This window comes from Arvicola amphibius, chromosome 1 (assembly GCF_903992535.2).
Source record: "Arvicola amphibius chromosome 1, mArvAmp1.2, whole genome shotgun sequence".
NCBI classification, from domain to species: domain Eukaryota; kingdom Metazoa; phylum Chordata; class Mammalia; order Rodentia; family Cricetidae; genus Arvicola; species Arvicola amphibius.
The window spans coordinates 9391786-9418401 of NC_052047.1; the positions used below are offsets into that span (position 1 = coordinate 9391786).

At 42.5% G+C, this 26616-nt stretch overlaps 1 protein-coding gene across 1 annotated transcript; it reads right to left on the bottom strand.

Moving 5' to 3' along the window:
- Positions 1–1525: 1525 nt before the first annotated feature.
- On the bottom strand, positions 1526–25793 carry Bmp3 (bone morphogenetic protein 3). Its single transcript, XM_038345592.1, has 3 exons — positions 25484–25793; positions 8956–9860; positions 1526–2313 (listed from the first exon to the last, which is right to left on the bottom strand). Exons 1-3 carry the CDS (start codon positions 25791–25793, stop codon positions 2122–2124), a joined length of 1407 nt encoding a protein of 468 aa, XP_038201520.1. The 3' UTR covers positions 1526–2121.
- Between the last annotated feature and the right edge of the window lie 823 nt (positions 25794–26616).

Here is a 26616-nt window from a genome sequence, read left to right on the forward strand (position 1 = left end):
GTGTGTGTGTGTGTGTGTGTCTGTTTGTCTGGAAGAATGGCTAGATCAGTGTTTGAAAGGAAAGATAGGAGGAAGAGTGAGGTTGAGAAGGGAAAGAGAGAGAAATAGAGATGGCCAAGCAGGTTTAATCTAGGAAACAGCTTTTAAAAATGTAATACTTTCCCCATCAATCCCAATATTGTATAGGAGAGTTCTCCGAATCTTACAATGGCACCATGCAGAAACTTTTGCCTAACACATTGCAAATAGGCACTATTTAAGTATTCCATTTAAGTAAAATTTTCTTAATTAAAATGTCACCCATGAAAGACTGTGTATGAGACAGCTCATCTTAGAAAGCAAACTCTCAGCCTTTAATAACGACTGAACTCTATAGACAGCTAAAGGCAGAAATGGGATAAAGCCTTATAGGTTCTGATCTCACATACACTCTGAAGTGACTTTCTTTCTAATCATCATGTAAGAGACAACTGCCAGCCACACACTATCTGAATTTATTCTGTCCTTCAGGTAAAAACAGTCACAAGATCTTTTAAATGTTTACATTGTGCGTGCGTGTGTGCGTGCGTGCGTGTGTGTGTGTGTGTGTGTGTGTGTGTGTATGCATGAGCACGGGTTAGAAGATAACTTGTGGGAGTCCTTCCTCTCCTTCCACCATGTTGGTCCCAGCAATGACTTGGGGACTAAGCACTTTTACTCACTGAGATACATTTCCAGTTTCTGAGGTAAAGACTATAAAGCGATTTTCAAGGACAAACATTCTAAAAGGAGGCACTTTTGACTATTGGAGATGGAAACACACTGTGGTCTGGACTGTCTCTCTTTCTCAGTGAATAGCTTCTTAGCAAACTTTGATATAAGTGACTGTAAGTTCCATGATGAAGTCTGATATCTTGATCTCTGTGGTGGAGAGCCTAGAAAAAGGTGGGGAACATGATAGTCATTCACGTGGTCATTTCTAATGGGGTTTAAGCCTCAACGTCTGTGGACAGCAGCACGCGAAGAAAAAGGATAACAGCAAGAGAACTAGAGAACCGATAAGTTCAGGAAGTACTTCCTAAATTAACTTAGAGCATATGAAAATGTTTTTTAAAAAAGGAGGTACAGGAGAGCTACATCTGGGTTTTCAAAAATGGAATTCCTGATTCTCTTTTTCTGGAACTCAGTGAAATGAAAACATCCCATCAGATGGCTTGATCAAGCATTGCTCTTGGCATATGCTCTTGAATCATGGCAATCATCAGTGGATGGTGCTCATCAGAATGTGGTATTGAAAAAGAAAAGGAATCCCATGAAGATGGAGCTTCAGAACCACAAAAGGAAAAAGGTTTTAACAAAAGTACAGCCGGGCGGTGGTGGCGCACGCCTTTAATCCCAGCACTCGGGAGGCAGAGGCAGGCGGATCTCTGAGTTCGAGGCCAGCCTGGTCTACAAGAGCTAGTTCCAGGACAGGCTCTAGAAACTACAGGGAAACCCTGTCTCGAAAAACCAAAAAAAAAAAAAAAAAAAAAAAACAAAAGTACAGGCACCTGGCACATGTACACACACACTAGCCCTCAGCAAATGCTAACTCAACACACACCATGATTGTGAAGAAAAATCAAGGGTAAACAAATCTCAGAAATTCTTTACATGAACATCAAAGCCAGCTGGGGGTATAGCAGACTGGGTTGCTCATGAATCTAAGGCAAGAAAACTAATACAAACCTCAAGATTCCTATCTACGTCTCTTTAATCGTTAGGTGAGTAGAGACAAACGGTAAGTTATTGCTGTTATTTCCCACCTAGTTTTAAATCCCAATACAAAAATAAGTCAACAGGGTCTGTAACACTCCTAAAGTCAGTTTGAGTAATAGCTTTTCTTACGTGATTAAAAAATGAAATAGATGTCCGTATTTACCAAAATCTTACTTTTCGTTACGTTCAGAAGAAAATTCAGTTTTGCTTGGTGGAAATCTTCGATCTATTTGATCATTCTCTTTCTGCAATAAAACATCTTTTGGGACAAAATGCATTGGCAGTGCAAACACAAAGAGAGAAAAAGAAAGGAAAGAAGAAAGAAATGGTCCATAAAACGCAACCAGGGACTGAATGGAGCCTCTGACTTCCTTCTCTGCCGGGTTATCTGCAGGCACAGGAGTCCACTGTCATGTTAGGGTAGACCTTCAGCACCACATTCTTGTTCTCATCAAAGAACAAGATGCTGAGCGAGGACATCTTTTCGGGCACACAGCAAGGCTCAGGAATTCCAGAGACGACCCCCACTGCTCTCACTATACTCTGAATGGTCGCATGATTTGAAGGCTTCAAAGACTGGAAAGAGAAATAAGCGCAACATGTCAGGTGAAACTGCTTTCCCCCAGACCTCATTACATAAAAAAAAAACAAAAAAAAAAAAACAAAAAAAAAAAAAAACAGGACTTGTTTGAACGGTTCTACAAAGGCCTGCATCATCGAATCCTCAGCCCAAGCTCCTCTCCTCCAAGTCTGTACCATCTAAACAGAGCCTGTTACGCTCCAGGAGTTGTGTAGGTGGTGCCTTTAATCTTCACAACAAATTGGTCACATTTTTTGCAGAGACTCAGAGAGTTAAATGACGTGTCTGAAGTCAAACAGCCGGTAAACAGTAGAGTGAAACTCGGAGCTCGGTTCTGTTAGCAGGAATCACTTAGTTAGAAACAAGTCAGCACTGATCCATCCAATGAATGTATCTTCCATGTTTTTAATTACAATGACAAAAAAAAAAAAATTGTCCCTGACCCCCTATGAACCTTTGAAGAACTCTAAAAGACACACCAATAGAGATAATCATCACCAACTCTAGAGTGAAATTTATTCACCGTTATTAAAACAAAACAGAGTGGGATAGAAGGCTACTTATTTATTTGTTTTGTTGTTGTCCAAAGGGCTACTTACTTTGATTGGTTACTTACTATTCCATTCGTATAACACTATTATTCAGTTCAGGCTACAGATTAGAGTGGACAAGATCATACCATTGACCACTGGGGGTCACTGTTGCTCCATGGGCAACTTAGACGGGTTGGCTTGGTGGTCTAAGGTGGGCCATGTCCTCTGGGAATAAAGTATGGGGCCTAAAGTTTTCACAAGGGTGTTAGGAGTTCAATAAAGGAAGCCTTGGTTAAATCTCTTCCCTGAGAAAATAAAATGCATTTCACGTAGCAAGCTGCTACAAACACTTCTAGAACTCTACCTAGAAGTGCTGTGAAGAGCCACAGTCTGAAGCCCGGAGTGGTTAGGACTCCACAATGCCTGGCAACACTTCATCTCTCCTAGTATTCTTTTTTCCTTAGGTGGATTAAATTACTTTTATTTTTTTTAAATAAAAAACACATTTGTAAACAGAAATTTGAGAACTCAAGTTGTGGTTCAACAGAACATATGCCTACTATGTGTAAGGTGTGAGTCCCCAGCTGCCCCTCAAAAATCACAAACACAACACGCAAGCAGACTGACAGAGCTGAGCATGGCAGTGCCTACTTGCAGTCCTGACTCTTGAAGGCAGAAAGAGAAGGAGTTCGAGGCCAGCCTCAACAACACAGGTAGCTGAAGGTCACTCAGGGTTACAGGAGACTCCATAGCAAAACAAAGCAGAAACCACACCAAAAGCAAAGCTAACAATGGACAAACAAACAAAAACAAAGGAGGATAATTTCCCAAAGATGGACAATATTATTTCAACTAAAACTTTCATTTCTTTCTGCCTCACAGACTTCTAGATCCGTGAATTGGGACCCTAATTCCCAACCAATAAAGAACACCAGAGTGGAAAATCGGGAAAAGTTAGAAGGTCAAGGATGCACCCAGGCCAACGGAGAAGTAATGCAGAAAGTTGCCATACTATCAGAGAAATTAAAGCAAGTTAAACAAAGGTGTGCTGGCAGAGAAAGGGAAATATTATCTGAATCATTCCATCTTTTAATTTCAACAAGAAGAATCCATACTCCACAGTTTAATTTTTGTGAAAAAAAATGTAAAGTATCTACTGTTAATAAATACAGCACTGTTTTACTCTTGCTTCCTACTGACTGGAAGTGCATATTTAAAATAGTTTTAATTAGTTAAGTGGTAATTAAATGTAATCAGCTCTAATTGATTACAGAACAGGGTAGTCTCACCTTAAGTTTTAAGAAGTCCCAGTATTGGTACTTTACATAGTGTTTGCTCTATATTAAAATGTGTTTGCTGAATGAAAATTACTAGAAAAAAATGTAGGGCTCAAAGAGCATGCAAGTGTATACAAAAAGGCCACAATGATTCCCAGTAGGCTATATAATTAATATTTACAAACAGAAGCAAAAGACCTCCCCAAGTCTGCTAAGTTTACATGAACTACCATTAACGTTGTAACATGGTAGTGAATAGCCAGTGCAGGCTGCAGTACTGCGATTGATGATCTTCGCAAGGAACCCTTGCACAACCCACTCCTTCTATCATTGACTGAAAGCTATGCGGAAGACTCAGCCTTTCAAACAGCTTGCTGAAAAGCCTGAGAGGCAGTTAAAATCAGGTTTTCTGACATTATTCTCTGTGTTTAATGTTTAATGCCTAGATGTCATGCAATGTGGATAACCTTAGTTAGGTTGGTACTTGAGCAATTAGTCCAGCTATGCCCTGACTCCCCCAGATGTACATCTAGACATCGGAGCAATGTTGTTAAATGACTGAAATACTTAGAAGAAATCATCACCCTCCGTTTTACCCATTTATGAGAAATGACTCCTATCAACAAAAATAAAAGATTCTGTGCAAGTGACTTGGTGTAGATATGGAAAATATTTGTGGGTGTTTCCTAAGGAAAATTCCTGTCTTTTTTTTTTTTTTAAATCCAAGTCAGAACTGATGTGTTCAGAAACTGAGTACATGAGTAGTCTCCAGTGGGCCCACCAGAATCAGGCCCAAGCCCTTGATTCTGGGGTGGTGTTTGTATCAGGGGCTTCTCAGATGACTAGGGAGTATCCCCTTTTCCTAGCTATGGAATCCTCTGATGGGGCTACCATTACCAGGAATGGTCACATCATGCACAAATAATCCATGCTGTCATTTGCTGGTGTGAAGCATGCTGCCAGTAAGAAGCTTTGTTTTCAAGCTAGGATCATGTTTCTCATGTCCTTCTCTTCTGAGCTTGGAGCTGGTGCCAATCACAAGTGCAAATCTGTGCCCAGCCCCCGTGCCCATCACTCTCCTACGACAGCGTCCACCTTCCACATCAATTCAGGTGCAATTTTGCTGAGTTTTGTTGAGATTTCGAGTTTATAGTGCTCATCTTCACGGCGAGATTAGAACTGGAAGATCTAGAGACAGCTTTAATAGTCTATCATTTTGAATTAATTAAATGCGAATCTCTTTATATGGAATTCTCAGTTCAAAGTATTTCAATTATTTGTTGCCTAACTCTATATCTTTGCTCTTCCTAGCTTTTTCACAATTCCTTGCAGAAACAACTTCATTCCTCTAATCCTTATTGGGTTCTTGGATCTCTGTCAGGAACAATGGCTCAATCATTTTCATTTGAAATTTCTGTTTTTCCATTGCTGCTGAGGTGGTGAGGGAGGCAGAGGCACAGCACTTGGCTGTGGCTATCTGGGTAGTTTTCATCAGATGGCTTCATTCCAAGAGTCTCTCTCTCTCTGGGAGAACAGACTGGCCTCAAGAGCCAGAAATCAGAAAAAGAAAAAAGAAAAACAAAACTAACCCAAATTGTTGTGTCTGTGAATGACACCTCCATTGGCCAGGCTTGCCCCACCAAGCCGTGGATGACGTCCTCTGGTTACATTTGATTACAGATGCATTGGAAGGGGAGAGTATGTCAGCCGCTAAGAACCTTCATTCCTGACCTGGGCCATGAGGTTTTGCTCTACGCTCTTCCAGTCCAGCCCACATGGGTGTGATGGCCCAGAAACTATCTAATTGGAATCAGCGAAAGGGCAAAGCCTGGAATTTGGGAAAGGCAGAACACAGCTGTTCTGAATTACAGAGCAGGTTGTCAACTTTTGCAGACGAAGGGCCCCGCCATATAGGCCGGGCTTTCACCCAGGAGGCCAAAAACAGGAGGCCCAACAGAGGAGTCTGGCCTGGGAGAACTTTCCTCAGAGGCAAAATATATATCTGAAGTCTGAAAGTTCTTTGGCACTTCAGTCAGCCCACATGTGCTATGCTGATCTGAGGAGAGACCTTCATTTTCCTCTGCTGGTCAGACTGTAGTTTCATTTAAATATCTCATTCTGGATGCCACATCTGACACTGTGCTAACAGCAGGGCTTATTAACTACCTCTTCCTTGTACCTCATATTTCCCATCCTCCTTTGTTAAGGCACTGACTGGAAGATGCAAAGTCTCGAGAACTTAAAGGGAAGCTCTAGCACACACTGAAAGTCAAGCAGTTCCGCACAAGGCTAAACGTCCGCTCTTGACTTGGAGAAAGAGAATCGCAACCTCAGAGAAAAGCCCTCCACATGGATCCCTGTTATGTGTCCCTGGAGCTCTGATGTCCTTCCAAGTTTCAACAAATATTATGATGAGTCCAGTTACTGCCGCAGATCCTCTCCTCGTCCCGTTCTCCCCCTGAAAGAACCTCCTTGGAAGAGCTCACGGCTGTTGAACCCAGAGGGAGAATCCTATTTTCAGTTTTGCGATGTTTGAAAAAGGACTGAAAACATTTACAAAACCTGTCTTGCCTCGTGGCTTTCCCTTGCGTGCTTGCTCTCCCTACACAGTGTTTCTTTAGATGCCTCTCCTGTTCCACTCAGTCCCCTCAATGGCCAGTAGTCAGCTGGACAGCAAATGGTTGTGGAGTGCCCACCACTCCACGTCCACTGCTCTATGATTTCATTTCCTCACCATGTTTGTTCTGCAGGTCCTGTTGTTTTCATTATCCTCTACTTTCGCTGTTTCAAAGCAAAAAAAAAAAAAAAAAAACATGTAGAAAGTTTTACTGACTTATCTAAAAGGCCCTTGCTGCACGGTGGTGAAACCAAAATTCAAGCCCCAAGAAACTATCAAGTCTGCTCTTGCAAAAAGGTGTTTGTGGAGCAGCAGCATCAGGGAACAAGTAGGTCCGCGAATGAAGGTTGAAGTATGCAAATGCTTCTCTCTAAGTTTACCCCTGTAGTTATTAACATAGCCCATGGCAACTTTCAAACTACGATTCTCTTCAGTTTCCTCCAAAAGTCCTTCTGAAGAGACCGGGTTTACAAACAGTGAAAGGCAACAGAATGAAGTTAGAGTCACTAGTGGGGAGAAGCTACAGAAAAGTGGGAACCGAGCTCTCCAGGGTTTGCGGATGAAAAGCGAAGGGATTGAACATCTACGTTCAGATGTTGTCTGGAGCCTGAACATTCATTGGCATAATGAAGGAAGAGAAGAAAATTTTCTCCAAGCTACCCAGAAGAAACTACAACAAATGGGAATGAAAGAGGTTGTCTGGACAAACCCTAAAGACCTACCTAAAGTCAGTCACTCTGATCTGAAGATTAACTTTGAATTACATTCCCAATTCTCAGTGTCACAAAGCAAGCCATACCCTGAAACAGGACATATCTCTGCTTTCAACATTCGCCATGTTTGCTGCACCCAGGATTCCAAATGTCACCCCAGCTGAGCACATTTTGCCTGAGCACTGAAGGTCCTTAAGAATCTTGAGGTAAGTAAGATAAGGCTCTTGATACAGCCCTGAACTCATAACCCTGACTTCAGGTTGTATTCTAAAAACAGAAAGTTACAAAACTCCTCAGGAATGACAACTTCGTAGGAAATGTACAAAACTCATCTTTCTGAAATAACCAACAAGGAAAACAGGGTTTTAGATAGGTCACTGGTCCTGAGCCTGATCCAGTCTTGTGTCTTCAGCCCTTTCTCTGTGTTTGTCAATCAGTGACTATAGCATTAAAACATAAAGTAGCAATATAAAGACCCATAAACTGAAATTGCAGACTAAGAAGAAAAGGAACATTTTTCTCTATTTTTAGAGAACAGCAAAAATGGTCTCAGGTTTTACTAAAAGCCCACTGTGTTTCCTCTTCTGAAGTCTGCCTTTTAGTCACTTTTAAGTGTGTGGTAGAGATTTAAGCTGTTGTAAACTGAGACTGGAAGTAGAGTAATAAGCTAAACCTGATCCTGAGGGTGTGGCTAATTTTTACTATAGAGTGTACTATTTATGCTCCAGTGCAGAGAGACCTGCCATTTGGACTTGCATGGAAAGACGGACACTGGAGTTGGAAAGACTTACAAAAACAAGCTTATATGATTAAATGCAGTCTCTAATGCTTTTGGAATAAACGAAGGTAATTTCTGGAAGGGTAAGATGGGCCTTGAGGGAGGTCACTGTCATCACATTCTGCGTTTCTCTCTCTCTCTCTCTCTCTCTCTCTCTCTCTCTCTCTCTCTCTCTCTCTCTGTGTGTGTGTGTGTGTGTGTGTTCTGCAGTTTAGCAAATGAAACACACATCTGTTGGGTTTTAGGCCAGTTGATCTAGCCAAACCCAAATCTTGACCTGCATGGGGACATTTCACCTCATGAAAAAATGTTTATCCAAAAATGCCCCACAGCAGGGCAGTAGACCCTTTATTCCTTCTTTTTGCTTCCACGATATTCATATATCCCTTAAATACCACTCAGAGATCAGCTTTTGCCATCTGGGGCTTGCTTACTGAGGACAGGTGTATATTCACTAGTGGCCACATGGCTGGATATGCACCATGTTTAGAAACAAAAATGCATATTTTCCACATATGGTTTTCATAGCCTTCATACCTCATATTACTTTTAACAATCATCAAAGAAAACCCAAGCATAACCACATTGCCCATTATGCTATACTTTAGAATGTTATAAATAAGGTTCCAAATAGAGTTTCTTAAATGAAAACACACACTCAGCGTGCTCCTCTACCCCATGCAAAAACAAAGCGAGCACAAAGTAAATGACAGTGGCTACCTTTGGCATGGGGAACTGGCAGGCTCCAGAGCAATAATAAGCATCAAATGACTTGGGGGAGATAATCCATTCACTCCAGCCAATATCAGCAAAGTCCACTTTGAGGTACCTCCTGGCACAATTTCGAGGTTCGATCCATTGCTTTCGTCTTGCCTTCTTCAGGGTCTGTTCATCAAACTGCAGTGTCTGGCCTTTCTGATGAGGTCCTTTCCTCTGTTTCTTTTTGTTCTTACTCTTTTCAGGGGGCTGAGTCTGAAGGGTCTTGTAAGGCTTTCTCTGCTCCCACACGCCATCCTCCTTGTATTGATACTCTGCCCCAGGTAGCTCATTGTTCTGGAGAGGCAACAGGATTCCAGTAGAACGCTTCTTCCTCCTTTCAACAGAGAGGGCAGCTCTGATGTGGCTATCCAGTTTGGGCACAGTTCCTTCGGGGAAGTCTCTGTGTCTCTGTAAGCTAGACACCACATTTTCTGGCTCAGAAATGGCGGCATCGTTGGCATACACCAAGATGTAAGGCTCCGGGGAAAGTAGCATGCGCTTGGGCTGCTCATGCGCTCTGGAAGTAATGTTAAACCCTATGAGGAACTTCTCGTTCTGCTTGGCCTTTCTTAGGAGGTGAGTGATGTCTTTCGACAGCCAAGTCATGCTGTCTCGATAAGGCTTGGGCACATCTACTGACAGGTGACCAAGGAGCTGGCTTTGGTTGGGTTTGAGGATCCACACAGAGAGATCTATCTGCACGTGTTGTCTCTGTGCATGATGGGAACATCCTTGGGATACCGGACAGCTCGAGCTGATGTTCACTAATTCTCCAATACAGAAATACAGTGTGGCTGACAAAACATTTTCAGACTTGGTCAGAGAAGTCAGATTAAAGGTGTGCAGCCCCTTTCTTTCAAGAGTTCCTAGGGAAGAAAAACAAAGAGAGTAAGTGAAGTAAATAGGAACTACTACTGTTGTCTACTCTATCCAAAATTCAACTCAGAATAAATCAGTGCACTAAATATAACAGCTAAAGCTCTAAAAATCCTTATAAGAAGAAAACATGGGGATAAATCCTCATGATTTTAGAGTTGGTAACGGTTTCATTAATATGCCACCACATGAATTCAGTAAAAATAAAAAATACATCAATAAATAAAAGTTCTAAATAAAATTGACTTTATCAGAGTTAAAATGTTTGTGCATGCATCAAAGGTAAGTACTGAGAAAATGAAAAGATGATCTACAGAATCTGATAAAATATCACCTATCCATGTATATAAAACATTAGTAGCCAGAAAGCAACATACAAGTGACAGCTTTAATTCAACAGAGATGCTGAAATACAAAGGATGTAGGTACATCTCCAAAGAAGATAGACAAGTTCCTGGTAAGACATGAAAACATGTTGAAAATAATTAGTCACTAGGGAAATAAAACCGAAGCCTCTATGATATGACTCTTCCTGTAGCAGTGTGGCTATCACAGGCAACAATCAAAAGCCTCAGATACCAGAACTGGAAGAAACTGGAACTCCTCATTATTAGGGTAGGTATACATTAATTCAGCTGCTATGGAAAACACTTTGGCATTTCCTCAAAAACCTAACCAGGAAATTAACATATGATAAAGCAAATTCCTCAGACACTGAAGACAGACACTGAATTAAGGACATTCACAGTAGCCGAAGGTGATAATGGCCCAAGTAGTCATCAGCCGATGGACAGACAAACAACTTATAGTGTCTGTATAAGACAGAATGCTGTTACTGTGTTAGAACATGAATAAAACTTGAGAAGTTATGCAAGACAAAGAAACCACATATAAAAGTTCACTTTCTGTTTAATTTTATTTGCATTAAGCCATCTAAACTAGTTAAATCCAAAGATAGAAGCAGAGGGGTTCATTGGGGGTTAAAGGTAGCTGGGAATGAGAAGAAACTCTGTAAGAGTTCTGAGGTTTTACTTCCAGTTGACGGAAGTATTTCAGAACAAGTTGGACTTTGCAATAGCGTGGTACCTGACAACACTGCTGCCACTCTAACATTTGTTCACTTTAAAATAGTTAATTTCATGTTATGTGAATGTTGCTTTCATGAAAAAGAACAAGGGGGGTATATGGGAGTGTCAGGAGGGAGGACAGGGAAGGGATAAATGTTGTAATTATATTATAGTCTCAAAAGAGAGACCTTTTTAAGAAGGAAAACAACACAGAACAAAAATTGTTCAGCCTCTCCTTATTGAGGGTTTCTGTTAGGGAGAACACTCAACTGACAGGGGTGAGTTTTAGAAGAAGACCATGGCAAATTTCAGTCAGCTTTGCTAGTTTTCCCTCAGCTGAAGCTCCATAAATGTGCAGAAATTATAGCACACTAATGCACTTAGTTTGTGTATGGTAGCAGGTGATGTGGAGAATACCAAGACCAATGTCTACAAACCCTGTATCCTGCTGCTGCAAGCAGAGGGTCTAGAGTTTGACCTGGATTTATTAACTTTGTAACTCTGGACAAGCTAATGTTCGCATTCACAAAATAGAAAGACTATTACAAAAGACGCTTTGTAATACTTTGTATTATCCAAACTGCTTTGGATAAAGAACATGGACTTCCAATGGATCACAAGACTGCTAAAAGCAGCGTGAAAGCGGGGCATCCTTGCATTCATTTCATGTCTCTCTACTCTGGATTAGATTCCTGCCCAATTGGACCAGACTTGTAACTGGCTGAAGGATTATCTGCCTAAAATCTGGTGATGCAAGAAGATGAAGCCCCAACTGTACCTAGCCTTGTCTCCCCTCAAGTATGAAAGCACAGCAATAAGAGCAACTGAGGTTCACAGGCAGCTCTGTCAGTGCCCCAGTCTGAACCCTTCCTCCAAAAGGGGCTTCCAGATCTCCAGTAAGCAGCCACTTTGAATTCCAGGAACCCTGAAGCTTTACAGGCAAGTTGACGTGAGTACATCAGCATGGGAGCTGGAGCTGTCCCTCTACCCCTATAGAAATGTAAATATAAATGTAAATTGCTGTTCTGATCCAAGCCCGGACTGACATTGTTATAGGAATTTTGACTCTTTCTACCTGCTTTACAAAACAAGATTGGATAAGAGCTTAGCATTTGGGATACTGTGTCTGAACAAATGAGCCACACACCTTTAAAAAATGTAAAAACACAGCGTTGCTGTTCAGCTTGTCTGAAGTTTGGTATTCCATAAATTCGAAATCTAAACTTAACATAGTTCAAGAAAAATGACTGCAGTTATTACGTCACTGTACTAATTGAGAAATTAGCAATAGAAAGAGCAGGAAGTGGGTCAGCGAAGGCAGAAAGCAGCTCTCTCAGGATTATCTACTGAGTTCCAGCTAGGCCGAGGTGAGATCTGAGGAATCCAGACCCTGGGGTTTGTCCCAGAGAGACTGCCTCCATGCACTTGTTCCATATACATACTTATTTCAGAAACACACACGTAATCGTGAAATTATGTTCCTGATCAAAAACACGTTTCAGTAAAAAACAAAACATTTTTATAAAGATGTGGAAACTTAAAATGAGTTCATCAAGTCCCCGAGCATGGGGGAAGTGCAACGGGAACATATTTTACTCATTTTTAACATTGTGTGAATCAAAAGGAGGAAACTGCCATTTGTGCACATTTGTATAATCCATGACACTGGGATAATATCTTACAGACCTTTCTAACAAAGCCATGGCATCAGGGCTGTTCAGGGGCTCTGCCCTTAGTTCAGCCCAGTCACCGCAACATATACTTTTACCCAAACTTCATATAGCTGAGAGGCATTTGAAATGCAAGGAGGAGAAGGCTGCCCATTTCTTTTTTTTTTTTTTTGGTTTTTCAAGACAGGGTTTCTCTGCAGCTTTTTTAGAGCCTGTCCTGGAACTAGCTCTTGTAGCCCAGGCTAGCCTCAAACTCACAGAGATCCGCCTGCCTCTGCCTCCCGAGTGCTGGGATTAAAGGCGTGCGCCACCACCGCCCGGCTTGAAGGCTGCCCATTTCAAGTACGTGGCAATGAAAGGTTGCCCACAAGTACACTGGTGGGGAATTGATGAACACCAAAGGATGGGGCGCCACTGTCTCACTTGGTAAACTTACCTTGTTTCTTTCCTCCACATTGTATCTCATTCCACCTAAATATGTCATTCTTTCAAGTACATATCTCCTCACATTGTACCCTGGTATCACTTAGCCTCCTCCTCAGCTCCAAACTTCAATGTCAATTAATTCTCAGAATTCTATCACATTGCCTTCTCATCCTAGCTCTCTGATTTCAGTCCACTGCCTTATCTCGCAGTAAAAGCTCTATGGCCAAGACTCATTCATACTGTAGACAATAGCTAAACTCCAAAACTGCTGCTTCCTTCATCTATAAAGTACACTTAGTAGAATCAACTATAAAATTATTATAAGGGTTCATTGAAAGAACTTCAGCAAAACACACGTAGACCCATTAACAATTAGGTAACTAGAACCTCACTGTCTGGGATGGTATTGTCTAACTGAGAAAAATCCAGAAGAGTCATGGTGTTGGATAAATGTACGGAGACTTGAAAGAGAGAAGAAAAAGAGTATAGAGAGTCATAAGATAAAGTTAGTGCTTTTAAAAAAAAGGGTGAAGTCCTTAAAGAGACAGAGTACATATAGTCATAGATTAAAAGGAATAAAGAAAAATAAGCCAAGTAAAAATGGAAAATTCATAGAGTCTGGATTATGTATATTATTGTGTTATCTTTATATTTTTTGACTGTGAATGAGCTAAGTACAAAGAGACATTTCATTGTGTGGGCTGCTAAGCTAAACCAGCATATATATTATAAAGTATCATGACTTCCAAATTTGGGTCTAAGGATATGTTGCTTTGGAAAAGAGGTTCTTCTCTTGTTTCCACAGAGGACAAGAACCTGTGAATTGCTTCCAAACTGGTGTGGTTTGATGGAACAAGACTCCCCCCACCAAAGGCCACTGTGAACACCCCCCAAAATTACTATGTTCAACAATCAACAGGAGGCAGTATGGAGAAAGTTGTGCCCATATTCCCAAATATTGTCTATAAATGTTTATTTACATTTAAAGGGGGATATGATATAGATATGAATAATTTGCTTTGGTAAAGATCTTGGTTTATTGATATAAAATTAAGGTCAATGTTGTTATATGTATATTTCTGCTCTTGATATGATGTTGTGATTGTGTAGTTCATTTAAAAATGTAATGTATAATTAAAAATATAGGTTAATAGATAATCATCTATAATAGTCAAGCTTGTAGTCATGTTAGTTAGATTTTTTAAATGTATATAGATATATTTCAGTTAGATAAATATTCTTCAAATCTTTCAGAGACCTTTAGAATATGGCATTTAAAATGTTTAAGAACTTAAGACTTTTCATGACAGTGAGACATGTCTGCTCCTGGCAGCACCAGTTACTTCAAGAGGAAGATGGGCATCAAAGAGGCTCCTTACAGAGTTTGCTAGCCATTTGGGCAAGAAATTGCTATTGCCTGGACTGATTAACTGGACATGCAGGACCCACAGAGAAATGACTGCTGAGCTAGCCTAAATGGGAGCAGGTCTTTTGGGATTCCTGCTACACAAAAGAGTCTGCTAGATATTCTGCAGGACACAAATTAAAATATATCACACCACTTCCCCACTTTCCGTTCCTTCCTCTAACCACTTCAATGTCCCTCCCTTCTAACTCTTTTCATGTCCTCTAGTGCTGGATAGTTTTATGTCCACTTTATACAAGCTAGAGTTATCTGAGAGGAAGGAACCTTAATTAAAAAAAAGTCTCCATAAAACAGGATTGCATGTGACCCTGGAGGGGATTTTCTTAATTAGTGATTGAAGGAGGACATGGTGGCAACACCTCTGTGGGTGGTGCCATCTGTGGGCTGGTGGTCCTGAATTCCATAGTAAAGCAGGCTAAGCAGGGCATGTGGAACAAGCCGGCAAGCAGTAACCATCCACGGCCTTTGGTTTAGTTTCTGCCTCCAGGTTCCTGCCCTGTTTCAGTTCCTGTCCTGAGTTCCTTGATGATGAACAGTGCTGTGGAAATGTAAACTGAATAAATCTTTTCCTCCCCAAGTTGCTTTTCTCATGGTGTTTGACAGCAATAGTAACTGTGGTGGTTTGAAAGAAACCAACTGGAGAGGCATTATTAGGAGGTGTGGCCTTATTGGATGAAGTGTGTCATGGAGGGGCCGGCTTTGAGGTTTCTTTTGCTCAAGCTTCACTCAGTGTGACACTCAGTCCACTTCCTGTTGCCTGCATATCAACATGTAGCTGCTCTGTCTCCAGCACCATGTCTGCCTGCCTGCAGCCATGCTCCCTGCCATGACGATAATGGACTAAACCTCTGACACTGTAAGCTGCCACCTAAATTAAATGTTTTCCTTTACATGATTTGCCTTAGTTGTGGCATCTCTTCACAGCAATAGAAACCCAAAATAAGATAGAAGTTGGGACCAGGAACTAAGGTACTGCTATGAAAGGCCTGACCATAATTTTGTTTGGAGTAATATGGACTTTGGTACTTTGGGTTAGGAAAGCAGTGGGATGGTTTAAGCCCTGTTTAATGGGATGTACCAGTAGGAGCATGGAAGACAGTGGTGCTGAAAATGATTTGAACTGTAGGGATCAAGAGGTTTCAGAGGAAAAGAATGTTAGTATGTGGCCTAGAAACTGATCTTATACTATTTTGATAAAGAATATGGATGCTTTTTGCCCTTTTATAAAAAGTCTGCCTGAAGCTAAAGTGAAGAGTTTTGGATTAATTTCTTTGACAGAGGAAATCTCAAAACCACCTAGTACAGACCCCAAGCACTCAAATTGATAGACTTTTTCTTTGATTATAATCACACATGCACATACACACACACACACACACACCACACCACACCACACACACACACATACACACATACCTTACATATATATAAATATAACATACTGAGTTCATGTTGTCATGTTGTTTCTATGTAAGTGGTTTCAGGGCTAATTGTATTAGTTAATCAATTAAGAGGCTCATCCTCGGTAGAGGTTAAGCCTCTCTCAGCAGTCATTAGCTGCCTACAGCTCTTTGTCTAGGGGTGGACCCAGTGAGATGTTCCCCCTTCAGGGTTAGCATATATATAAATATATATATATATGTATATATACATATATATATATATATATATATATTGCTATTGTTGTTATTAGATCATGTTTGTGAAGCCTACTTCAAATTGCTCCAGTCTCATAGAAGACTTCCTGGCATTCTGGTCCCTCTGAGCTTTCTTCCTCCTTTCCCACAATGCTCCTTGAGGAACAGATGCAGAAGCTGGTCTCCAGAAGAATCTCCTGGGACTGGAGTCTCCACAAGCCCATTTCTCTCTGCGTTGTGTCTCGTTGTGGTTCTATAATGGTCTCCACTTGCTGTAGAGACAAGCTTCTTTGGTGAGGAGTGGTAACCACACTCTTTGAGAGGCTTCAGGTCTTCTTGGACCTATAACTAGAGGTGGTTTTGAGGCCAATGCTAGGAGGCAAATGCCTCGCCTATCCTACCCAAGAGCAGTATGCACGTTTAGTCTTTGAGCCATCTCTCCAGCCCCAAGAATTGCATTTGAATATGTGAGAGGTTTCAGATTACAATCATGATGTGTCTTCCAGTGCTGTAGGCGAGACCGAAAAGTCATAGCTGAATGGGGGCTGGACAGGGTCATATAGGTCATGGCTCCAACTTCACAGAGAAACATGTATGGACTCACAAGAAGGCAGCCGTAAGTCAATAGCACTACAGGAGTGTTAAGACAATGTAACAGAAGGTGTGTGGGAACCAGAAACTTCTCAGGAACCTTGCAAAGTACAGCAAAACACAACAGGTTTGTTTCTAGCTTTTCTCAAAGCAGAAAAGAGGTGGCTTTTTTAAAAAAAAAAATGAGAAAATACAGCTACCAATAGGTGGCACTATTTTCATACTGTTTGGTGGCCACTCCAGCACAAAAATTTTCCTTTCAGGGACTCCATCTACAGCACTTGGGTCAGCGTTACCAAGCACAAGCACATACAACCTTGTGTTCTGACTATTTTGAGAGTTCTCTATATCTGAGAACTGGAGGGTGGTTTGGAAGGTCAGTTTCTGTGTTGGAGATGGAAGGTCTTGAGCAAGCTAGGCAAGCTATGCCACTAAGCTAGTCTCTCCTGGGGAAGATTTTTTTTTTCCTTGAAAGCAACAGCATTCGCCAGGAGGTCAGTTTGTGCTGACAACCCACTCCTTGGCTAGGCCCCTGCCTCTGTGATTATTTCTTTGCACGATGCCTCCTTCACAACACCGTAAACTCCTTGGTGACAGGGCTTTGCTTTGCACTGTATTTCCCTGACCCTTCAGTTGTATTCAGGAAGTGCCTTTATTTTGTTCTGTAAAATCAATATACCAGTTTTGCTCACTTATTATAAAATGAAAAAACACAGAAATTAGCTGGCAAGTTAGCAACTGTTTGGAGGGGAACTCAGGTTGCCTTTTGCCTGTATTGATCTTTCTAATCATTAAATAAAGGTGGAAGATTATCTGAAAAACAAAACCAAGGCTTGAGCTTAGGGAGTGGACTCCAGTTTGGGGACTTGTGATCAGGCTGCAGCTTAGGGGTCTTAGAACCATTTTGGTCTCCATTTGTCAACTTCCCTTTTTACTAGCTGAGACGGTAAGGCAGGCACAAAGGAGGCAGTACACCTTCATGCTGACCCACGCAGAATGCAGAATGTTTTCAAAGGGAATTAGCAGATACAATGGAAAGCTTTCCCTGAAAAGTTCGACTTTAAAGCAAATAGCCTAAATGAGATCTTGATGGCTAGTTAAATCCCTAGGAAGCAGGGAAAGTGTTTCAACCATACTGAAAATATGTAATTAAGTACACCTTTCCCCACCCACTCCCCATTTCTTGAGTTGAGTTTGTAGGAAGGCCCAGTGTTGGGGGTGTGCAATGAAGGTACCCAGAAGTCACTAGCTGAGCAGCCATTGCTGGCGGGTGGGGGGACTCTGCTCCAGACAGAGGCTCTGAAGCTGAACACAAGTCATGACATTTTGTATTATTTTGAAGTCTCAGTCAAATGATCAAGTCTCGCGTGATCCCAAAACAGCTATTCACTATGTACAGAGCAAAACACCATCAAAAGATGAGCTAATGTATATTTTTCTAGACTCGAAACACGTTCACTAGCTATGGGCACAGAGCCTCCACCCAAGGGCATTCCTGGACTGTGAACACCCAGGGGGCAGACAGACTCTTTGAATGCCCTTGATTACTCTGACAGTCTGGATCATCTATGGACTGAAGAGCATTTGTTCAATTTGTTAAATCAACAGCTGATACTTTTACCAAGTTCAAGAGTGTTTCCTACTTAACGCCAAGGCGAAAAATATGTCAAGTAACTTCAAATTCCCCAAAGTTGGAGGAACCATTCTTGAGTATGAGGGACCTCTGCAATTCCCTTCTTGGGCTATGAAAATGGGAATCATTAAAGCAGTTATTTCATGAAGTAGAATAGTTATTTTATTTGTTAATGAAAAATACTACCCAGGAAATTATTTTAAAGCCAATTTAGTTTTAAAGCTAGTGTTCTTGGTTGATGGCTTTGGTACTCTCTTTTCTCGACTCACAACTTAAACAACATATTCAATTCAACTGAGATGTTTGTTGAATTCAAACCATATGACGAACTGTGGCAGGTCCCCCAAATTTTCAGGGCAAAGTGAGAGAAATTCTGCCTTCCAAAGGCTAAGAAGGGAAACCCTAGGTCCCGTCTCTCTCAATTGAACAAACAAATTGTGTTGAAAACCCTTTGCACGGGTGAGAGAAAGGCATACAATTTTGAATCATCATTTCTTTTGAATGCTCTACAAGGGCAAAAGATGGTTATTTTTAAGGGCAAAGATTTCTTTTTCATTTATCGAAAATAGTATCATGTCGGGCATGAGCATCCTGTGTTGGCTGTATCCTCCTGCAATCTGCGTAGTTTTAAGGTGCATCTCCTCCCATCAACAGTAGCCTCACCAGCACTACAATAGCCACAGTTCCTTCCCTGCACTGGGAATGCTATCACTTCAAGGGCCTGGGCACAATTCTCTCACTGTATAACTACCTCAGCTACTTCTTATTAGTTTACTGAGTAAGATCCTGGGATATATTTCTTTACGTACTAACTGCAGCCAGTAATTTGGATTTCCAAGACTTTCTTTGTGTTCATCCCTCTTTAAGCAGCTAGGGTGCAGCACACAGTCTTTCACAGCAACTTTGAGCATCATTGCTTGAGTCAATGTGGAGACTAAACTGAGTCTAGCTGCCGTACTCAGAGATTGGTTGTGATGAATGATTATGATTTTGCTTTCCTTGTTTGTTTTTGTTTTTTTGACACAGGGCTTCTCTGTGTAGCCTTTGCTGCCCTAGAACTTGCCCTGTAGACCAGGTTGACATCAAACTCAGAGATCTGCCCGCCTCTGCCTCCTGAGTGTTGGAATTAAATGCACGTGCCACCACTACCCAGCAAGCTAAATGATTTTAATATAGAAAAGGGGGGAGGAGCTAGAAGTTTTATTTTTCTGTTGGCTAAGCCTAAAAGTGAGATTTAAATTCCGAGCTTGAGCATATTGCTAGTTCATCTAACACGGCTAGGCTTCGTTTCTCACCTATGAGACTGGTTAAACCAAACTTGAGTCTATCTCACAGAAAAAAGAGTGAAACTCAATTGAAAAAGTCAATGTAAAGAAATAATACAAGTTTAGAAACATGAGTATCCTTAATATTTTTCAAAAACGTTTTCCCTCTGGTTTCACGTAAAACATAAACACACCTCAAATGTTGGGAATAAGACGTGCTTGTGTATCCCAGGGTACTACAGGATGACGTTGACACAGAACTCATCTTATGGCACAATTTATGCTATTCCAACCCTATTTTCAACAGGTGATTAGTTCTGCCTTGTCCTTGGTGGCTGAGGAAAACGGGGTTACAGCGTTTCTTAATAGAATCCTTGAAACTGGTTATTCTATGTTGTGGAGCATGGAGATCCCCAAGAATCCTGTGAGAATTCTTTAGCCCACACTGGACATTCACAAGCAAACTGTTGGACTGGAGCTCCTGTCTGTGCTTTCACCTGGCACGTGGGCACTTGTGAGCCCTGAGGACCGCTCCTCTAGAGTGGCCCCCGAGTGCTCAGGATCCCAACATGATCAACACTCTCTGAATTGTGGAATGCTATTCTATTTATTGTCTCATTCAGCATGTTAGGATTTTCTATGGTGGAGGCTTCAAAGGAAGCTGATGAAAATTTCCTGTTCTTCTTTCTCAGGGTGTTTGTGACCTGATGGGTTTACTAAAAGAGAGGGAGCTGGCCAGCCAGCCTTTAGAGGTCAGGTGGATGTCTTCTCAGAATCCAGCTCTAAAGAATTTGACACTCTCATCTGGCTTTTAAGGCCACCTAGATATACATGGCATTCTTACACACAGACAACACACACACATACACACACTGCACACATGCTCTCTCTCTCTCTCTCTCTCTCTCTCTCTCTCTTTCCCTCTCAAGTTCTGTTTAATGACAGAATTCTTAACAGTAAGAATTCCAGATTTCTGCTACTACTGCTACAATAAAAATGATGACGATATTAATTATCAGAATTTGCAAAATCAGCAAATTGGGGGAAAATCATTAAAATTTGGGTATAAAAGTTCTTCTCCATAATGTAGCACAGAAACCTGATTAGGTCATAGACAATGAATGTCAAATTGCACAGCCATTGTCACCGGCATTCCTGATAGGTATAACTTCATTAGATCCCTCAACTACAGCAGGCACTGGAGAGAACTAAAAGACCTGAGAGAAGCCTTGACTAAGACTTTCTCTCATCAAGGCGCAAATGCTGACCCAATATTAATGATATGACATGTATTTCCACTACTGTATTTTTCCACAAATAACAAAACTTTTCTTTCAAGATACCACGCCTGCCATAAACAATAAATATCAACCACAGAGAAGAAAACAATGACTCCTACGGAAGGGGAGAAAATAAAATACAAAGACACAGAGGCTCTACAGTTAGACGGAGAGAAGTTTGTGACCTGGAAACAAGAAGACAGGACCGTGCCAAATGGACCTACGTCCTTAAGGTGACAGTGTAATCATGTGTCCCAAGCCTGTCCAGCTCATCTGTAGTCAGATGGGCACTGAGTTTTACAGATCTTTTTATGGCAAATTAGGATATTCTTGAACCCGTGTTTTTCCAACTAGACATCCTAGGGCCACAATTCTCAGAAGGCTCTCTTGAGGAGGAAGGAGAACACTTGCTCTTTTAAGGCGACATCCCCACTAAAGGGCCTGTTCTTCACTGACCATTCTTTCCATCTCATTTGACCTCGGCACCCAGTTTTATATAGTACCTCCCAGAGACCTTTCTGTGAAACTTCCCTTTATAAAATAAGACCAGGCCACTAGAAAGAACCAATTTTGAAATTAGATCTGCGTGCTGAAAATTTGTTCAACAATTATATTATGAAGCCTATTTATGCTTCCATCAAAGGACCTGTTTTCTTCAATCTGTCTTCCTAATAGAAAAGTTCATAATGCAAAAAGACTTAAAAGCAAATTTGGCCTTCACATTTCTACCTAATTAAAATATTTGAAGAAATCAAACAAGCACTTATGAACTTCCATGACTCAGGTAATGCATGTAGCTCTCTCAGCTCCTTATTATGTATGTAGTTGTAGTCTATAAAATTGAGTAAATCATCTGCTTGAGTGAATTATCTGCTTAGGAGTTTTTCACATTGACCTTCATGCTCTCTTGGGGTCTTTGAGTGTGTGTAACTACACTACAAAGCTATATTTGATTTCTTTTTTTTAAAAAAAAAATGTAATTCATTCTCTTTCTCCTTCCCATCTAGCATGAATAATCAAGAATTCATGGTATTATGGATTTTTAAATGTCAGGAATTGTAAAGCTGTCTTGCCTATTACAGTAAAACTTCATTAGAGGCTATCATGTATTCAAAGTAGTGTATAATTCAAAGCAGCTGCGCATCCCAGTGCCTCGCCTCCAGATGTACTATTGTCCCTTAAATGAAAACATTATACAACCCAAGGACTCTAGAGTTTCAAGCCTTGTTTCTAGGTGCCTGGAAGCTTGATTACTATGTCTTAATAACATCATTATATTCTCTTGTCATGAAACACAGCAAAAATGACCCTTCCCCACTGATCCATGTATCCTTCAGGGCACTGGCTTCTAGTCATATGCGTTTCTAGTAATGATTATTCAGGCCTGGATCATATATCAACCTTCCTACAGCCTTATCGGCTAGCATCGTGCTTTAGCAATATGTCAAAGCCACAGTCCTTGATATTGAAAAGTTTTGGTTTAGATTAGGTAAGAATCATCCCCCATACTTCTCCATCGAGGCAAAACATTCACTCGTGAGTCTGCAGTACTTCAATACTTCCTGATGTTATTCATGAAGGCAAGTATACTTTCCTTAAAGGTAATACACATCCTCTGAAATGTGATATTTTTATAGCTGTGTGTCGTAAGTAGTGATAGTTTTTTAATAAGAAAACTCAGCTTCCATTGCTTTTCCTAGAGAAGTTACAACTAAAACAAGTAAGATCAAGTGACTATGGAAATAAGGAACATAAATTATGTACCGTGAAGGATCAGGACCAGAGAAAACCTTATGTAAAGTACTGTGTACGCCAATAGTAGCCAAGGACACACTTAAATCAAGATAAAAGCTAATCTCACACCTTTTTGTCTTCCCTCCAGATGACATGTTTCTATCAGATTGGAATTCTTTATCAGCCACAACGTTGAGAATCACTTTTTACAAAGGAAAAGATAAAACCCCTCTTTGCATAAAGTCTTACATATCAAAAGAAAAGCTTACAAGACACCAAACCATTGGTTTTGGCCCACCAACTGCCTGGAGCTGAGGGAGGAGAAAAGGGGTTAGTGCAAAGCAAAGTGTGTTTAGGATCTACGCCACCTGCCATCAGTAATGGTTTAAGTAGGAAGCAATCAGAGGGATCCCACTGCAGCTCAACTTCAGCTATTCTAGGTTGAGAACAATAAATAATTTTAATCAGGTAGGTTCCAAGGAGCAAATGGCTCTCTAAGGCTATAACTCAGCCTGAGTAAGCGCTAGCAGAGCCTGGAAGATCAGTAGGCACTCTATATACAGAGCATAGACACCCGACCTTCCATAAAATCTGTAACGTCTTAGGTAGAGAGAGGCACATATGTTGTGGAGCTTAAGCATGGTGGGCTGGGAAAACAAATCTAATTTATTAACACAGATGGCATCTTTTGCCTACATCAACACAGGTCACCAAGTGAAGGGTGTGTTGGGGAGAGCAGCACGTGACAGCTGTAGCACTTTCCTTCCCAGAATCATGTCTCATGTCAGTCAGAAGGGTCTTATCTCAAAATCGTAGCGTCATGTGATCAGCTAAACATCCAGGAAGGGGTCTAACATGAACCACCTCTGCAGGAGTCTCTAAGTAGAGGTAACCCGGCGCTTTAGCTCACACATACACACACACACACACACACACACACACACACGTCTACATTTGATGAATAAGTCATTAAGACAGTTTGTAGGATGCTAAAGTGATTCCTTTTCTTATCAGGGCACACAGCCTTGTGTATATGTTCCAAGCTGCAATCCATCATTTCAAGGGAGTGTCTGGCTTGGGGAAGAGTTTATCATCTCGTGGTTTAACACTGTGGTGAGGTTGATAATGGGCATCAGAGTTATAATGGGTAGAATGAGTGAAAGCCAGAGATGTGATCAGGTTCTTATCCATGATTTCCTCAGTCTAAAATCAGTAGCCAAACTAGGTGTGTGAATGAGACAAACTCAAGTTTTACCTTCTAACACTGCGACCCACACTCAAAATAAAACTTGATGATACAAAAATAATTTGTCACTTGGATGCCTCAACTATTCTCTGGGGGAAAGAATCAAATAAAAATATCAAAGCCAGAGGGATTTGGATGGCTTCCTCATTGCCACCTGCTTTGCCCACCCACCAGTCCTCTTCCAGACCTTATTAGCCCCACACTGCTCCTTTGCTGAGTTCCACCCTCAGCCGTTCATTAATATAAACAGTCGGGTCACTGCTGTGGTCAGCTGTCAGGGTCCTCTCTTTAAGTGGTTAGGAGGCTATCTTGCACAGGCAAGATGGGTTTTTGTGTCCTCAGCAGAGGACAAGTCCTCTTTACATGTCCTGCCCATGGGTCTATGAAGAAAGTGAAATCTGACTTAGCTCAGATTCTAGCGAAAGACTTCTCTGCATTAAAAGCCCAACTCACATTTATTGTAGATAGATGTCATTATGCCTCTGAGTTGCAGAATGAATTTCAGTGACAAGCAAGAGATTTCTTTGATGGATTACTACCCCCTCCTTTTTTTTTTTTTTTTTTTTTTTTTTTTTTTTTTTTTTTTTTTTTTTTTTTTGCCAGGGTCCTAACTAGTTAAGTTGGGGAGGGGAGGGGGTAATCCATCCAGTAATTTGGACAGACTTGAAAGAGAGCAGTTGAGACACAGTCTCTATCCTTTAACATTCTTGCTGGTTCTCTTCAACACAAGCTCAAAAGGCAGACTTTGCAATCACCTTTTCCTTAATCGTGAAGGTGGTGTACACAGCCCCTAGTGCGACCTCAAAGCAGATATAAACACTGAGTGTCCACGAAATTTGCCCTCAAGCTGTTGGAGTAAACTGTTCACTTCAGCACAAGGGCTGGCTGGTTTGGGGTGGGGGTGGCGATCAGACATGAATTTCAGTGCCAATGATTTGTGTTGAAAAATCGGGAAGACGAGATTTTCATCGCTGGTACTAAAAGATGTTTACTCTCCACCGGCGGTCTCGTCTCATCCCCAACTCTTCCCAGCTTGGACCACGCAAGACTTACTTGCCCAGATGGGTTAGAAATAATCTAAACACTCACGCACCTGGTTTTGTTTGTCTGTTTGCCGCTAGGGGACTATCAAGAAGAAAGTGTCAGATATGGTAACACAAAGGTCATGGAGTTGAGTGCTGGGATAGGGAATGCCTGCTGAGTGCACTTTTCTCTTCTGGCCCGAGGTTGGCATAAAATGGCATCCGTTTCAGAATAAAGGCAGCCAAAGCCTGTCGGAGGGAATTTCCGCCAAGCAGTTTAACCAACAGCGAAAGATCTCCTCTCGGTAGAGGTGCCCGGGAGAAGGCAAGTCTGCTGCGGTGTTGTCCCTTGGCCTCTTCCCACGCTGCACCCCTAACTAAGCTACGCCACTGTCCCAACTCTTCTCCCACTTGCCAATCTCAGTCTGGCTGGCTCAAACTGGGCTCATCCAGAACGCAGCTGGAGAATTCCGAGAGGGCAGGGGACCGGAAGGCAGGCACCCAGAAAGGTCTCAGGACTGCCCAGCCTGGGGCCGGGAGACCGCGGGGTGGCACGGCGGGAGGTACTGCCCTCTGCACTCCGGGGCGGGAAGGGCTCCCTCCCCTCCGCACTCACCTGCAGCTGCGGCTCGGAAACTGCGGACGGTGTTGCCACCGCGCAGGGGCTGGGGACCCAGGGGCTGCAAGCCGGGCGTCCGGGTGTCCTGAACTCTACTACCGCCGCTGTATCTGTCATAGAGCCACAGCATGTGCTCCGACACCTTGTCGTGCGGCGGCAGGTCCGGACTCGGGTCACCACCTGTCGTGCGGTCGTCTGTCCCAGTGCGGCGGGGCTCAGAGAGGTGCAGGCTCGGTCTCTGTCCCTGCGCCAGGTTCAGGCAGAAGCAACCCAGCCACAGACACAGTAACCCACGCGCTCTGGCCATTGCGAGCTCCCGCTGTCGCGCCACGCTTCTTTGGGTAGTCTGGGGCACTCGGGAGGCACAGGAGACGGAGGCAGAGTTCGGGTAGCGTTCCAGCGGTGGAGCTGGCGCCCGGAGCCGGGCACAGCTGGAGCGGGGCCACGAGGGCCGGCAGGTGGGCTCTGAGTGGCAGACGCGCTGGTTCTGCTCCCCTCGAGGACCGGAGGGCTGAAGGTCTCGGCGTGCGCAACCAGGTTGTCACGCGCGGGCTCTCCCTCCGGGGCCACCCGAGGCTCGGGAATACCCGGCCAAGCGGCCGCGCTGGGGATCTGGATCTGCGCTCCACCGGCCTGGGACGCGCGCCGGGGCGGGGTGTGCGTGGTCGCAGCCAGCTGAGTTCTCAGAGGACGTGGTGTGTGAGTGAGTTAGTGTGTGTGTGATGTGTGTGTGTGTGTGTGTGTGTGTGTGTGAGAGAGAGAGAGAGAGAGAGAGAGAGAGAGAGAGAGAGAGAGAGAGAGAGAGAGAGAGAGAGAGAGAGAGCTTTCCTCGTTCCTTCTTGCCCTGATCAGATCTAGCCAGTCCTCCTGTGGCCAGTTTCTCCCTCTAAGCTCTTGCTCGCACTCCTAAGGCAGCTGGGACATGACTATCTCCAGAAGAGAAGCCGGCGGGAGGGAAGTAACCAGTGAACCAGAACCAGAAGGCTAGGAAGAAAGGAAAGGGAGCACAGGGAGGGGCAGGTGGCTCTGGTGAGGAGAGGCTGGAGGAAGAGTAGGAGGGACTTTTAAAAAATCCTTTTGAGCACAGTGGCTCCATTCCTGCCAGCAAAACGCAGAAAGAAACAGGAGAT

Coding starts and splice junctions, on each gene's coding strand:
- Bmp3 (XM_038345592.1), bottom strand. CDS start 25,793: ATGGCCAGAGCGCGTGGGTTACTGTGTCTGTGGCTGGGTTGCTTCTGC. Junction 9,861..25,483: donor TTTCCGAGCCGCAGCTGCAG/GTGAGTGCGGAG, acceptor TTTCTTCCCTAG/GAACTCTTGAAAGAAAGGGG. Junction 2,314..8,955: donor GCCAGTTCCCCATGCCAAAG/GTAGCCACTGTC, acceptor TTCTCTTTCCAG/TCTTTGAAGCCTTCAAATCA.